Source organism: Ovis aries, chromosome 2 (genome assembly GCF_016772045.2).
Source record: "Ovis aries strain OAR_USU_Benz2616 breed Rambouillet chromosome 2, ARS-UI_Ramb_v3.0, whole genome shotgun sequence".
NCBI classification, from domain to species: Eukaryota; Metazoa; Chordata; class Mammalia; order Artiodactyla; family Bovidae; genus Ovis; species Ovis aries.
In genome coordinates, this window is record NC_056055.1 from 141,179,943 (window position 1) to 141,193,607 (window position 13,665).

At 42.4% G+C, this 13,665-nt stretch overlaps 1 protein-coding gene across 3 annotated transcripts in view; it reads left to right on the forward strand.

Moving 5' to 3' along the window:
• STK39 (serine/threonine kinase 39) overlaps positions 1–13,665 on the forward strand; it is a 317,482-nt gene that overhangs the window by 59,635 nt on the left and 244,182 nt on the right. For all 3 annotated transcript variants that reach the window (XM_060409809.1, XM_027964892.3, XM_060409810.1), the window contains exon 2: positions 7,952–8,064. In XM_060409809.1, the coding sequence (XP_060265792.1) occupies positions 7,952–8,064 (113 nt within the window). The remainder of the gene's footprint in view (positions 1–7,951; positions 8,065–13,665) is intronic.

Sequence of the window (13,665 nt, forward strand, 5' to 3'; positions counted from 1 at the left end):
GGGCTGCTGTCTATGGGGTCGCACTGAGTCGGACACGACTGAAGCGACTTAGCAGTAGCAGCAGCAGCATTAACCCAGGGAGGCAAATACAGCCTGTGGTGAGCTTTTATATCACTCACAATATTTTTATATCTTTACACATTAGTCGCTAACCTTAATTCAGGAGCTCTCACACAAAATTTTGGATTTGCAGCTTTTCTGCAAGAGTCGCAGTCTTGCCCCGCCTGGTTGGTGATGTCACCTGGTGACAGTGGGCCAGGGGAGAGCGGCAGCTGTGTCCCCATGGGACTCATGCGTGTGTCCATTCATACCCCGACCAGCTGCTGACCCTCATGGGATCTGACCTGATTGGCCTCTTGGACTATGAGGTTGCTCATGTGATATAAATAGAGCACCTTGAGTAAGATGGATAAAGAGATTTGAAAGAAATTATCAGCTGGACCAAAGTCATTTGTTTTGTTTACTACACACCAGCAGCCAGCCTCTAAAAAGAATGCCTGATACAGCTCTGGTCTCTGCCAAGAAAGACAGCTAAGCAAGCATACTTAAGGAGCTCGCTCGTTCATGTGCTAAGAGATGGGCAAACTCTGGTTAAAGCTTTGGCTGGGTGCTCTTTATTTGAGTAGGATGTGATAGATTGCTTCCCCATCAACCATTCATGTCACCGGCTAATGTTGTGCCTTGTTTTGTTTATCTTTTTGCTTTTTTAAATCCTGACTTTTATGGGAAGTGACTACTGACCATGTCCTAACTTTAACATGAAAGTTCTTGTCCTTGACTAATGTGTATTTTAAAAGTACTAGATGCTTATGCTACATTGTATGTAATGGTGGGGGAACAAAAAAAGAGAATATTCATCAATTAAAGAAGGGCTGAATGAATTGTGGTACATAGACATTGTTAAATGCTGTGTGGTATTAGCATAACAAATTGACAGGACACCAGTTGACCTGGAGAGTTTTCCCTGAGAAGTACTAGCTGAGATTTAATTAGTACTTCCTGTGTGGTAGGCACAGTTCCAAGGACTTTCCATGTATTAACTCATTTGATCCTCGCAGTTGCCCTATGAACTTGGTACTATTATTGATATCTTACAAGGAAAGAAACTGAGACATTGAGAAGATAAGAAAGCTGTTTAGGGATAAGCAATTAGTAGGTAGCAGGGTTAGGATATGAACTCATGCAACCTGAATAAATAGAGTTTAAAAAATCAATCATTTTGTTAAGTTAGATATCAAAAGTACATTGTCAGTACATCTAGCTATAGAATATTAATTCATGGCTGTTCCTGAATTCTCTGGGTTAGTCTCTTTATTTTAGACTCATGTAAGCTCATCTGGATCAGATCTTAGAAATCATTTAGTCTTCTGGTTTCCCAGTTTAGCCCACCTCTTCCTCCTTTTAAACCAGCTGAATCTTCCTGGTAAGCAACGTGAAACTGAGTCCTGACCTGCAGCTGCTCTCCCCAGTATAAACTACGGATGTATTCTGTCTCCTTCACGTTACAGATGGAGAAATGAGTCCTAGAGAGATAGCCTAACGTTCATTGAGTCGACATTTTCCAGGGATGTGAGACGACTGTGTTATTAGGTGTTGCAGGTTATTTTATTATGCGTGTTAAGGAAACGGAGGTATGGGTAGAAATAGGCCCAGTATCGCTGAACCCTGGGAGTCAGAACCAGCATTGGATAGAATCTCTGTCCGCCTATCCTTTCAAGGGTCATGAGGATTACAGAGGCCTACCAGAGGCCCTTCAGTTGAATCTTTTCTCTTAGTGCTGTTTGAATTAATTAGGAAGTTTTGGGGGGGATCCCCTGGTAGCTCAGCTGCTAAAGAATCTGCCTGCAATGCAGGAGACCCTGGTTTGATTCCTGGGTTGGGAAGATCCCCTGGAGAAAAGAATCGCTACCCACTCCAGTGCTCTGGACTGGAGAATTCCATAGACTGTATAGTCCATTGGGTCTCAAAGAGTTGAACACGACTGAGTGACTTTCACTTTCACTTGAGGAAGTTTTTGAGAACTTCTGAGTTGTATAGCGTAATTCAGTTCAGTCAGTCACTCAGCCGTGTCCGACTCTTTGCAACCCCATGAATCACAGCACGCCAGGCCTCCCTGTCCATCAACTCCTGGAGTTCACTCAAACTCATGTGCATCGAGTTGGTGATGCCATCCAGCCATCTCATCCTCTGTCGTCCCCTTCTCCTCCTGCCCCCAATCCCTCCCAGCATCAGAGTCTTTTCCAATGAGTCAACTCTTCACATGAGGTGGCCAAAGTACTGGAATTTCAGCTTTAGCATCAGTCCTTCCAATGAACACACAGGACTGATCTCCTTTAGGATGGACTGGTGGGATCTCCTTGAGTCCAAGGGACTTGCAAGAGTCTTCTCCAATACCACAGTTCAAAAGCATTAATTCTTCGGCGCTCAGCTTTCTTCACAGTCCAACTCTCACATCCATACATGACCACTGAAAAAACCATAGCCTTGACTAGATGGACCTTTGTTGACAAAGTAATATTTTTGCTTTTTAATATGCTATCTAGGTTGGTCATAACTTTCCTTCCAAGGATTACTCATCTTTTAATTTCATGGCTGCAATCACCATCTGCGGTGATTTTGGAGCCCCCCAAAATAAAGTCTGACACTGTTTCCACTGTTTCCCCATCTATTTCCCATGAAGTGATGGGACCAGATGCCATGATCTTAGTTTTCTGAATGTTGAACTCTAAGCCAATTTTTTCACTCTCCTCTTTCACTTTCATCAAGAAGCTTTTTAGTTCCTCGTCACTTTCTGCCATAAGGGTGGTGTCATCTGCATATCTGAGGTTATTGATATTTCTCCCGCCAATCTTGATTCCAGCTTGTGCTTCTTCCAGCCCAGCATTTCTCATGATGTACTCTGTATATAAGTTCAATAAGCAGGGTGACAATATACAGCCTTGACGTACTCCTTTTCCTATTTGGAGCTAGTCTGTTGTTCCATGTCCAGTTCTAACTGTTGCTTCCTGGCCTGCATACAGGGTTCTCAAGAGGCAGGTCAGGTGGTCTGGTTTTACCATCTCTTTCAGAATTTTCCACAATTGATTGTGATCCACATAGTCAAAGGCTTTGGCATAGGCAATAAAGCAGAAATAGATGTTTTTCTGGAACTCTCTTGTTTTTCCATGATCCAGCAGATGTTGGCAATTTGATCTCTGGTTCCTCTGTCTTTTCTAAAACCAGCTTGAACATCGGGGAGTTAACAGTTCATGTATGGCTAAAGCCTGGCTTGGAGAATTTTGAGCATTACTTGACTAGCATGTGAGATGAGTGCAATTGTGCTGTAGTTTGAGCATTCTTAGGCATTGCCTTTCTTTGGGATTGGAATGAAAACTTACCTTTTCAGTTCTGTGGCCACTGCTGAGGTTTCCGAATTTGCTGGCATGTTGAGTGTAACACTTTCACAGCATCACCTTCCAGGATTTGAAGTAGCTCGACTGGAATTCCATCACCTCCACTAGCTTTGTTCATAGTGATGCTTTCCAAGGCCCACTTGACTTCACATTCCAAGATGTCTGGCTCTAGATGAGTGATCACACCATCGTGATTATCTGGGTCATGAAGATCTTTTTTGTACAGTTCTTCTGTGTATTCTTGCCACCTCTTCTTAATATCTTCTGCTTTTGTTAGGTCTATACCATTTCTGTCCTTTATTGAGCCCGTCTTTGCATGAAATGTTCCCTTGGTATCTCTGATTTTCTTGAAGAGATCTCTAGTCTTTCCCATTCTGTTGTTTTCCTCGATTTCTTTGCACTGATCACTGAGGAAGGCTTTCTTATCTCTCCTTGCTGTTCTTTGGAACTCTGCATTCAGATGCTTGTATTTTTCCTTTTCTCCTTTGCTTTTCACATAGGTGATTGTGACTTTAGAACAGACAAGGAAAGTCTTTTGTATGAATCAGCTGGGGCTGCCCTAACGAAATACCTTAAGAATTGGATGCCTTCAACAACAGAAATTTATTTCGTACTGTGGTGGAGGCTGGGCAGCCCAGTTCAAGGTCCTGGCTGATCTGGTTTCTGATGAGAGCTCTCTTCTCTTCCCTTCCTGTCCTTACCCATAAAGTGAAGGGTTGGACTCAGTGATGATCTTTGAGGCTCCCTGCACCCCTAATGTTGTTGCTCATCTCTCTTACAGTTGAAGGAAATCTTTGGATTCCAAGTGGACTGTTCCAAATTGTCCAGTGAGTGGTTAAATCCTCAAGTGAAGTGACAGTCGCCTCCGGTTGTAAAGCGTCACGTTTGTTCTTTATCAGGATGAGAACCTGCCGGTTGTTCTTTAGTCGGCTGTATGTATAAAGCAGTACCGGTCCTCTAGTCGCATGGCTCCAATAGAAGACTTTCCCCACCACTCCCTCCCCTTTGTAAAAAAATGGAAGTTTTTCTTGTTTATTATCACTTAAAAATATTTTTCATACCACTTTTAAAGGTGACTTTCCACCTGTAACTGTTACAAAATGTTGACTATATAGCCCATGTTGTACAGTACATCCTCGAAACGATCTTATACTCAGCAGTTTGTATCTCTCACTTCTCCACCCCTATGTTGCCCCTCCTCCCCTCCCCACTGGTAACCACTGGTTATATAGCATAACCTCTGTATCTGTGAGTGTACATCTTTTTTGTTATATTTAGTAGTTTGTTATATTTTTTAGATTCCACATGTAAGTGATATCATACAGTATTCATCTTTCTCTGATTTATTTCGCTTACCATAATGTCCTTCAAGGCCATTCATGTCGCTTGCTGCAAACGGCAAATTTCTTTTCTTTATGGCTCAGTAATATATCTATTGTGTGTGTGTGTTAGAGAGAGAGAGAGATCTGTCTCCATATATCTGTTGATGGACACTTAGGTTTCTTCCATATCTTGGCAATTGCAAATAATGTTACTATGAACATTGGAGTACATGTATCTTTTAGAATTAGTGCGTTTGTTTTTTTCAGATACATAACCAGGAGTGGAATTACCAGGTCATATGGTAGTTCTATTTTGAGCTTTTTGAGACACCTCCGTACAGTTTTTCACAGTAGCTGCACCAATTTACATTCCTATCAACAGTGTACAAGGCTTTCCTCTTCTTCACATCCTTGACAACATTTTGTGCTCTTTTTGATGATAGCCATTCTGATGGCTATGAGGTGTTATCTCACTTTGGTTTTGATTTGCATTTCCCTGATTATTGGCCATGTTGAGCATCTTTTCATGTGCCCATAGGCCATCTGCGTGTCCTCTTTGGAAAAATGTCTATTTACTTCTGTCCATTTAAAATTTTTATTTATTAATTTTAAAATGTATTTTTTTCCCTGCCCATTTATTAGTTTGTTTTTTGATGTTGAGTTGTATGAGCTGTTTATATATTTTGAATATTAATTCCTTTTCAGTCATATCATTTGCAAATATTTTCTCCCATTGAGTAGTTTGTCTTTTCATCTTGTCAGTGGTATCCTTTGCAACTCAACATCCCTCCCCCTTTTTAGAATTCTTCTTTGTGTCCATGTTCTTGCATTTGTCTGTGGAAGCCAGAAGACTTTTACAGTGAAGCACTTAACTGACTCTGAGTGATAGCCGCATATCACATACGCTTATTTCATCCTTTCTGGGAATTTGTTGTCGTCTTTCCTGTTTTCCAGTTTTCCCAGTTTGAAAACGGTCTGAGATGTGGATGGAGAATGGAGGGCTGGGACTGGGGGGAGTTTTATAATAGATAGGGCTGAGCTTCCCATCAGCAGCTCATTAAAGGTGTTTGTTGATTTCTCTGCTGGATACCAGGCCCAGTGCTAACTAGCTACTTATCACTTTCTCTGTGGGCTCCCTTCAGCGATGGGCTCTTGTTCTGGAGACCTTGCCTGGAAAATGCACTCTGCTATCAGCAGGGCTCTTTGTAGTGTTTGGCTCTGGTATCTGGAACGTTCTGGATTGAGCCCAGCATGCTGCGATCTGCACGCTGGTGAGGTTGATCCAGTGGGACTTTGGAGTGACAGCTGATGGAGAAGCATTGCGGTAAGGGAGAGGGCAGTAGTGGTGGTTCACTCGCTCAGTAGTGTCTGACTCTCTGCGACCCCACGGACTGTAGTCCATCAGGCCCCTCTGTCCATGGGATTCTCCAGGCAAGAATGCTGGAGGGGGTTTGTCATGTCCTCCTCCAGGGGATCTTCCCGACCCAGGGATCAAACCAGAGTCTCCTGCATTGTAGGCGGATTCCTTACCGCTGAACCACCAACTGACGAATTGATCATTCTGAGAACTGAGCTCTAGAGAGAGTGCAGCTCACTCGGACCTTCCCTCTAGGTTGATTCTCTTTTCTCCAACAATATAGGACAGTGTAGAAGAAATTTTCTTAGCAATGGCAAAACAAGGCTGCAAGGGAAAAGTGTGCTTCTGGCTTGTGGGTAGAAGGAAAAAAGCCTGGACCTGGGAGTGTGGCAGACCTGACTCAGACCCTGGCTCAGATGCTTGTTAGCTGTGGGGGTCCTAGTGTTCTCACATGTAAAACGAGGCTGTTAACAACAACAACAACGAAAAAATGCACAGGCTTGTAACAACAGTTATACAAGGAAAATGCGACTGTATAGTGGGTGGTCAGTATATGTGGATTTACTCCCCTGGTGAACACAGGTGGGGCTTCCTGCAACGGAATGCTTGAAGTTGGAGACCTGTCTTTGGAGCATTTGGGTGACCTGCTGGGTCACCAGGTCAGGGGGCCAGAGCTGATGGTGAGACCACAGGGCAGAACCTTTGCACCAAAGACACTCATTTGGGCACTTCTGTGGGGGTGGGGAAGCCTTGATTTGCACAGGAAATGTCATGCCTCTATTTCATGTGTATCAGGATAGCTGATACTGGTCTCTCCTCTTTTTTGACAAAAATAATCTCCCCTCCCCCATTTGGGTGATATTTAGCAACTCATTTGGGAAAAAGTACCCAAAGGAAAACTTGAAGGAGAAAACAGTCACATCCGCCCCCTTTTGCACAGGCTGTTTTTCTCCTTGGCAGTCTTGTAGCGGGAGAAGATTTATGTGATGAGAATGAGATTTTTGATATTCTTTGCAGAATTGAGATGCCTTAACCTGGAGGTCTTTTTGCCCCTTCGGAATATAAATCCGATTAGAAGCTCTTTGTGCTCTGCCACAAGTCATTACACGTCTACATTTTGTTCTTATAAAATATGGATAATGACATGGCTCTGTCTCCTAGGAGTTTGAGTGCATTAGCTAATGATCATGAAACCTTAGAAATGGGAAATGCATATGAATGCTGAGAGCTTTTGTAATTACAGGTTTGCATCATTTTGCTTGGCATCCTTGAAGAGGCCTGCTTTCAACATGAGAATACTCGGGTTGATTCCTGTTCTTCTAATTGTAGAGCCAGCTTGAAAGAGAGAAACTCAGAGAGTGTTCAGAGCAGAGAAGTCGTAGCATCTGGTGGAAGCCCTCAAGTAGCTTAGACTGCAGTGGCTTGGTTTGCACTGAAGTGGGAGAAGAGCTTGAGATATTGTAAAGTCATCACAATGAGAAAATGCCAGTACCCAAGGATGGTAATGGCTTCCACGCAGGGTTGTAATGAAATGCTCGTGTCCTTTATTCTTGTGACATCAGATATATTATTTTCTCAGCCTTTATTCTAGGCAGCCGTGAACACGCTGTATTGCAGTGGGCTGTTTTGATGTGTCACCTTCCTGGATTGTTAAGCCTCTGGAGTGTAGAGACTGTCTTTGTATCCTCTAGAAAAATCCAGATTTTCCTTTATCTCATCCAGATAATTATTTTTGAACTTAAGAATCTTTTTAAAAGGATCTCAGATGGTAATGTGTTGAATACCCAAGTTATAGAAACTTAAAAAAAAAAAAAAGAATTTATGTGGGTAACCTGACAGTGTGCCATTTGACAGCTGATGTTGTTTCCATTTCCTTTCAGGCAGTGGCGCTACAGCTGTGGTTCAGGCTGCTCTGTGCAAACCCAGGCAAGAACGCGTAGCAATAAAGCGGATCAACTTGGAAAAATGCCAGACCAGCATGGACGAACTATTAGTAAGTCAAAGTGAATGGGATATTGCCGGTTGCTTTTCGTATCTTATGTAGAGATGGGCCGGAGAAGCAGGAGAGGAGAGAGCAGAGGCCACTTGTTTTCTCCCATTTGGACACACGTATTTCTTGGAAAGCAGCCCACCTGGCTTTTTCCTCCTTACGACTGTGTTGTGTAATATACAGCTTACTTTGCTTTGACAAATAGAATTTTACTCAGTCCTCATAATCCCCAGGTGGGGATGGTCTCAGTGTTGACACTGCTTTATGAAATGAGGAAATAGACTCAGATGACCTAAGGTCATGTTATACTGAATTGGATGACGAGTTTCTGGCCCTCCGTCTCGACTCGTACACAAAGAGAAATTACTCCCTAAACAATTTGCTGGCCCTTCTGGCTTTCATAAATCACAAAATCTCCTATAAATTTCAGTTATTCAAAAATACCACAGGGTAGCTTGCATTCCTATTGGCGAATGGGAAGAGTTTGTTTTTTGTTTTTATTTTGGTACAGGCCAACTTGTACTTTTTCTAAGTAAAGTATGTTACATAAATAATTGGAGCTTGTCAGTGTGGCTATGACTACAGTAGCATTGGTTGGTTGAAGGATCATTTGCTTTTGGTTTAGCTGACTCATTATTAAATGAACAGCTTGGCAAATGGTTATTAGTTGCCCAGCAAACTGTGAAGGGTTTGAGAGTTTAATCTCATAAATATAGTTGTCATTCTGCCTGCCAATTTTCTTTTTTTTTTTCCTTTTGGTCATTTGTTTGAGGATAATGGAAAACTGCAGTGGAGGAGTTGACTGATTGGTTATCCCACCACTAATCCCAGAACAAATATTAGTCCAATAGCTCCATACAGGCTACAAAGTATAATGACAGTTGGCTCCAAATGAAGAGGCCTTTTGTCATAGTCTACATTGGGAATGGAATGTCATTAACAAGAGCCTTTTGTCTTTACTCAGAATATAGCTTTTATTTCAGGCATAATTACAGTACACTATAGTATAAATTAAGTACAAGGATAAAGCTGTACTTTTCCAGATCTGTTTGGCCTTACATTTTAAATCAGGCTCCATAAAGCATAGTTTTCGCTGGGATTGATACAACAGATTGCTGGCTAAAAGTTCAATTAAAGGAAGGGCTTCCACAATTTAATTTAAAAAAAAAAATTTTTTTTTTTGCATGCATTTAGCACTTTTACCCTCCTCAGAATTTCAGCGCTGCTCTGCTCTTACTGAAATTATTACTGCATACTTCTGTTGCTTGCTATCACGGTGACCAATAAAACTGTCTATGTCATCTGACCAGTTTTCAAGGTCACTTTCTGGCATGGAAAGAGCTTTAAACAAACTGGAGAGAGCTGTGTCCTGCCTTTGCCACTAACTTTTTTTTTTTTTTTCCTGTCAAGTTACCTAACAGCTCTGCATGATTTAAAGAGAATTGAATCACAAGAGCTCTAAGATTCCATTGTTTGTTGCTGTTGTTCAGCTACTAAGTCGTGTCTGACTCTTCGCGACCCCATGAACTGCAGCACACCAGGCTTCCCTGTCCTTCACCATCTCCCAGAGTTTGCTCAAGCTTGTGTGCATTGAGTCGGTGATGCCATCCCACCGTCTCATCCTCTGTCATTCCCTTCTCCTCCCCTCAGTCTTTCCCAGCATCAGGGTCTTTTCCAGGATCCCATTAGGAGTCTCAAATTCTGTGGCTATACTAAGTACATAATAATTTTTTAAAGATCTTGAAGTGTACATTTATCCTTACGCTCTGTTTGGAAATATTACTCTTGAATTTGCTTATGGCAGTTGTATTGGATTATGGTGTTCTGTTGGAGGTCTCACAGTCGTCTTTTTGCCACCAGCAAAATATTTAGACAGAATATGTACAAGGCTTGTATGTACTTGTATCTGATAGTTCTGGAACCAGCCTTCAGGGCTGATGCTGTGGTCTCTGGTTTCTAACAAGCCCTCAGTTGCCCAAAAGGAGAAGGCGATGGCACCCCACTCTAGTACTCTTGCCTGGAAAATCCCATGGATGGAGGAGCCTGGTGGGCTGCAGTCCTTGGGGTTGCGAAGAGTCGGACACGACTGAGTGACTTCACTTTCACTTTTCACTTTATGCATTGGAGAAAGAAATGGCAACCCACTCCGGTGTTCTTGCCTGGAGAATCCCCAGGACGGGGGAGCCTGGTGGGCTGCTGTCTATGGGGTCTCACAGAGTCGGACACGACTGAAGCGCCTTAGCAGCAGCAGCAGCAGTTGCCCAAAGTCTCCATGTTTCCCCCCTGCTGACTTTTTATCAGCAGTCGGCTGCCAGTGATGACACCTATGTAAGGGTTCTACTGGAGGCACCAGGACTATTGTCGTTCCAGGCCCTTCTCTCTATTTCCTGGGACCAGGAACCATATCAGTGTCATTTGGAGTGACTCATAATTTAGCCAGAGCTGGCAGTGTAAGGACTAGAGCTTTATCTAGCTTAGTGCTTGGCTCCATTAACCTGAAGTTTTAAGATTTACAAATTTGCTTGTTAGCAGTTAATTTCTTTCTTTCATTTTCTACCTGCTCCCATGCCCATGTTGTGTTAATGGAATGTAGCATGATTATCTGTTTTTCATTTTAAAGGATGTTTGATTTGTTGCTCTAATCTTTCCTTAATTTTGAGTCTTTGACCTTTTGATGTCTTGATATTTCTAGGGCTGGAGGGAATGGCTGTGGTTCTTTAGGACACACAGCTCCCAGGTTCTCTGCAAGCAAAAAGAAATAGAACTGACAGTGTAGGCTCCTGCTCTTGCCAGGCTTTCGTGGTGGCCGAGCTCTCGGCACATGACTCGTGCGGAGCAAAGTTGCTGTAATCCTTTCAGTGTCTAATCCTGCTGCTGCTCGCGCTTTTATTATCTCTGTGGGTTCACATTTTGGCAGTGTCTGGACATCCGCTCTCCTAATAATCCTTTAATTCCGTGAGTGTGTGTGCATTATACACAGGTCAGTGCTCAGCGTCATTTCACAAACCGTGTCATGTGTTAGCTGGAAACCATTGTTCTTTCAAGAAACAACGGCCACTGGAGTCCTTATCTTGTGGGAGTGTTATGTCATGGAAGTCCCAATTACCAGCTATTTGCTGGCTACTGGAACAGCTGCCTCCCCTGCTGAAGCTCTGTCAGCCTCCCACCCCTGCTGTCTACCCTGCCCCTACCCGCCAGCCCTGACTCCCATAGGAAGCCAGATTTATCCTCACAGGTTGAATGTGATGGTAGAGAACGGTTTGGACAACTGGCCCTGAACTGCTTCTTTATGTGATAGAGGCACTCTTTAGATTTTCCCATGGTTGTGGAGTTTATTCACAGTTTGACTGAAGACGATTTATGTGGTCATGATTTCTTTTTTTAATTTTATTTTTATTTTTATTTATTTATTTTTTTTATTATTTTTTTTTAGTTTTTTATTTTTTAAATTTTAAAATCTTTAATTCTTACATGCATTCCCAAACATGAACCCCCCTCCCACCTCCCTCCCCATAACATCTCTCTGGGTCATCCCCATGCACCAGCCCCAAGCATGCTGCATCCTGCGTCAGACATAGACTGGCGATTCAATTCACATGATAGTATACATGTTAGAATGTCATTCTCCCAAATCATCCCACCCTCTCCCTCTCCCTCTGAGTCCAAAAGTCCGTTATACACATCTGTGTCTCTTTCCCTGTCTTGCATACAGGGTCGTCATTGCCATCTTCCTAAATTCCATATATATGTGTTAGTATACTGTATTGGTGTTTTTCTTTCTGGCTTACTTCACTCTGTATAATCGGCTCCAGTTTCATCCATCTCATCAGAACTGATTCAAATGAATTCTTTTTAACGGCTGTGTAATACTCCATTGTGTATATGTACCACAGCTTTCTTATCCATTCATCTGCTGATGGACATCTAGGTTGTTTCCATGTCCTGGCTATTATAAACAGTGCTGCGATGAACATTGGGGTACATGTGTCTCTTTCAATTCTGGTTTCCTCGGTGTGTATGCCCAGCAGTGGGATTGCTGGGTCATAAGGTAGTTCTATTTGCAATTTTTTAAGGAATCTCCACACTGTTTTCCATAGTGGCTGTACTAGTTTGCATTCCCACCAACAGTGTAGGAGGGTTCCCTTTTCTCCACACCCTCTCCAGCATTTATTGCTTGCAGATTTTTGGATCGCAGCCATTCTGACTGGTGTGAAGTGGTACCTCATTGTGGTTTTGATTTGCATTTCTCTAATAATGAGTGATGTTGAGCTAATTTTATTTTTAAAGTAAATTGAAGTATTGTAGTAAAGTATTGAAGTATTGTAGTAAAAATAATTTAAAACTATTTTTAAAGTAATATTGAAGTATTATGATTTCTGGGCTTCCCTGGTGGCTCAGCTGATAAAGAATCCACCTGCAATGCAGGAGACCTGGGTTCGATCCCTGGGTTGGGAATATTCCCTGGAGAAGGGAACGGCTACCCACACCAGTATTCTGGCCTGGAGAATTCCATGAACTGTATAGTCCACGGGGTCACCAAGAGCTGGACATGACTGAGCGACTTTCATTTTTCATTATGATTCCTAAAGCAAAGTGATCTTCAGTATCACCTCTGAGAGTGAAGGGAGGAAGAGAAATGTTCAGTGTGATCACTGGGGCTAAATAATTGGTAATTTATGTGAAAATGATGCTCTTCAAAGGAGTACTGTGATATCCTCAGAGATACTAATTATTTGGTAAATACCTGAGTTTCTACGAGCTTCCCAGGTGGCACTAGTGGTAAAGGATTTGCCTGCCAATGCAGAAGAGACACTGGTTCAATCCCTGATTTGGGAAGATCCCCTGGAGGAGGGCATGGCAACCCACTTCAGTGTTCTTGCCTGGAGAATCCCGTGGACAGAGGAGCCTGGCGGGCTACCAACCATAGCGTTGCACAGTTGGACACAACTGAAGCAGCTTAGCACACACACATGTGAGCTTCTATGTTGTGCTTAGGCCCACAGAAAGGATGGGTTTTGGGTGTATACATGAGAGGACAAAGGTATGTGCTCACTAAAACTTCATTTTAACAAAAATTAGATTAGAGCACCCTTAAATGTTTTCCTTGGCATGAATAGCATTTAACCTACTCAATCTAAACTAATTTTCTTTGCATTCTTGTGAATTTTCATTTGTGTTTTTTGACTTTGGTCTTTAACATCCTAATCTCTCTGGGTGTGATGATCTTGGTTGTTATTTTTCCAAGAGCTTAGGAGTGTTACTGGTCTGTTCTATATTCTTAACCATTCCAACCTGGATATGTTGATAATGCTGAGATTTGCTATCCCACATTTGTTGTTAACTCCATATTTGTTAATCCCACTCCAGTATAAAAGACTAATTATAATTAGTTTAACACCCTCTGGGAGATAGTTACAGTTTTAGAGCAGAGCTTGTTAACTCCATAGTTAGGAAAACCTTCCTAGATGCTGGTCCCTGGACTAGGTGATGGGAAAACAAAAGAGAGTCTTCTTTTTTGTGGAGCCTGGGACTAGCCAATGAGTCTCTTCATATTTGCATTGGGTTGGTGAGATGTTTGAGCAAGGAATATCTTTCTGCACTTTT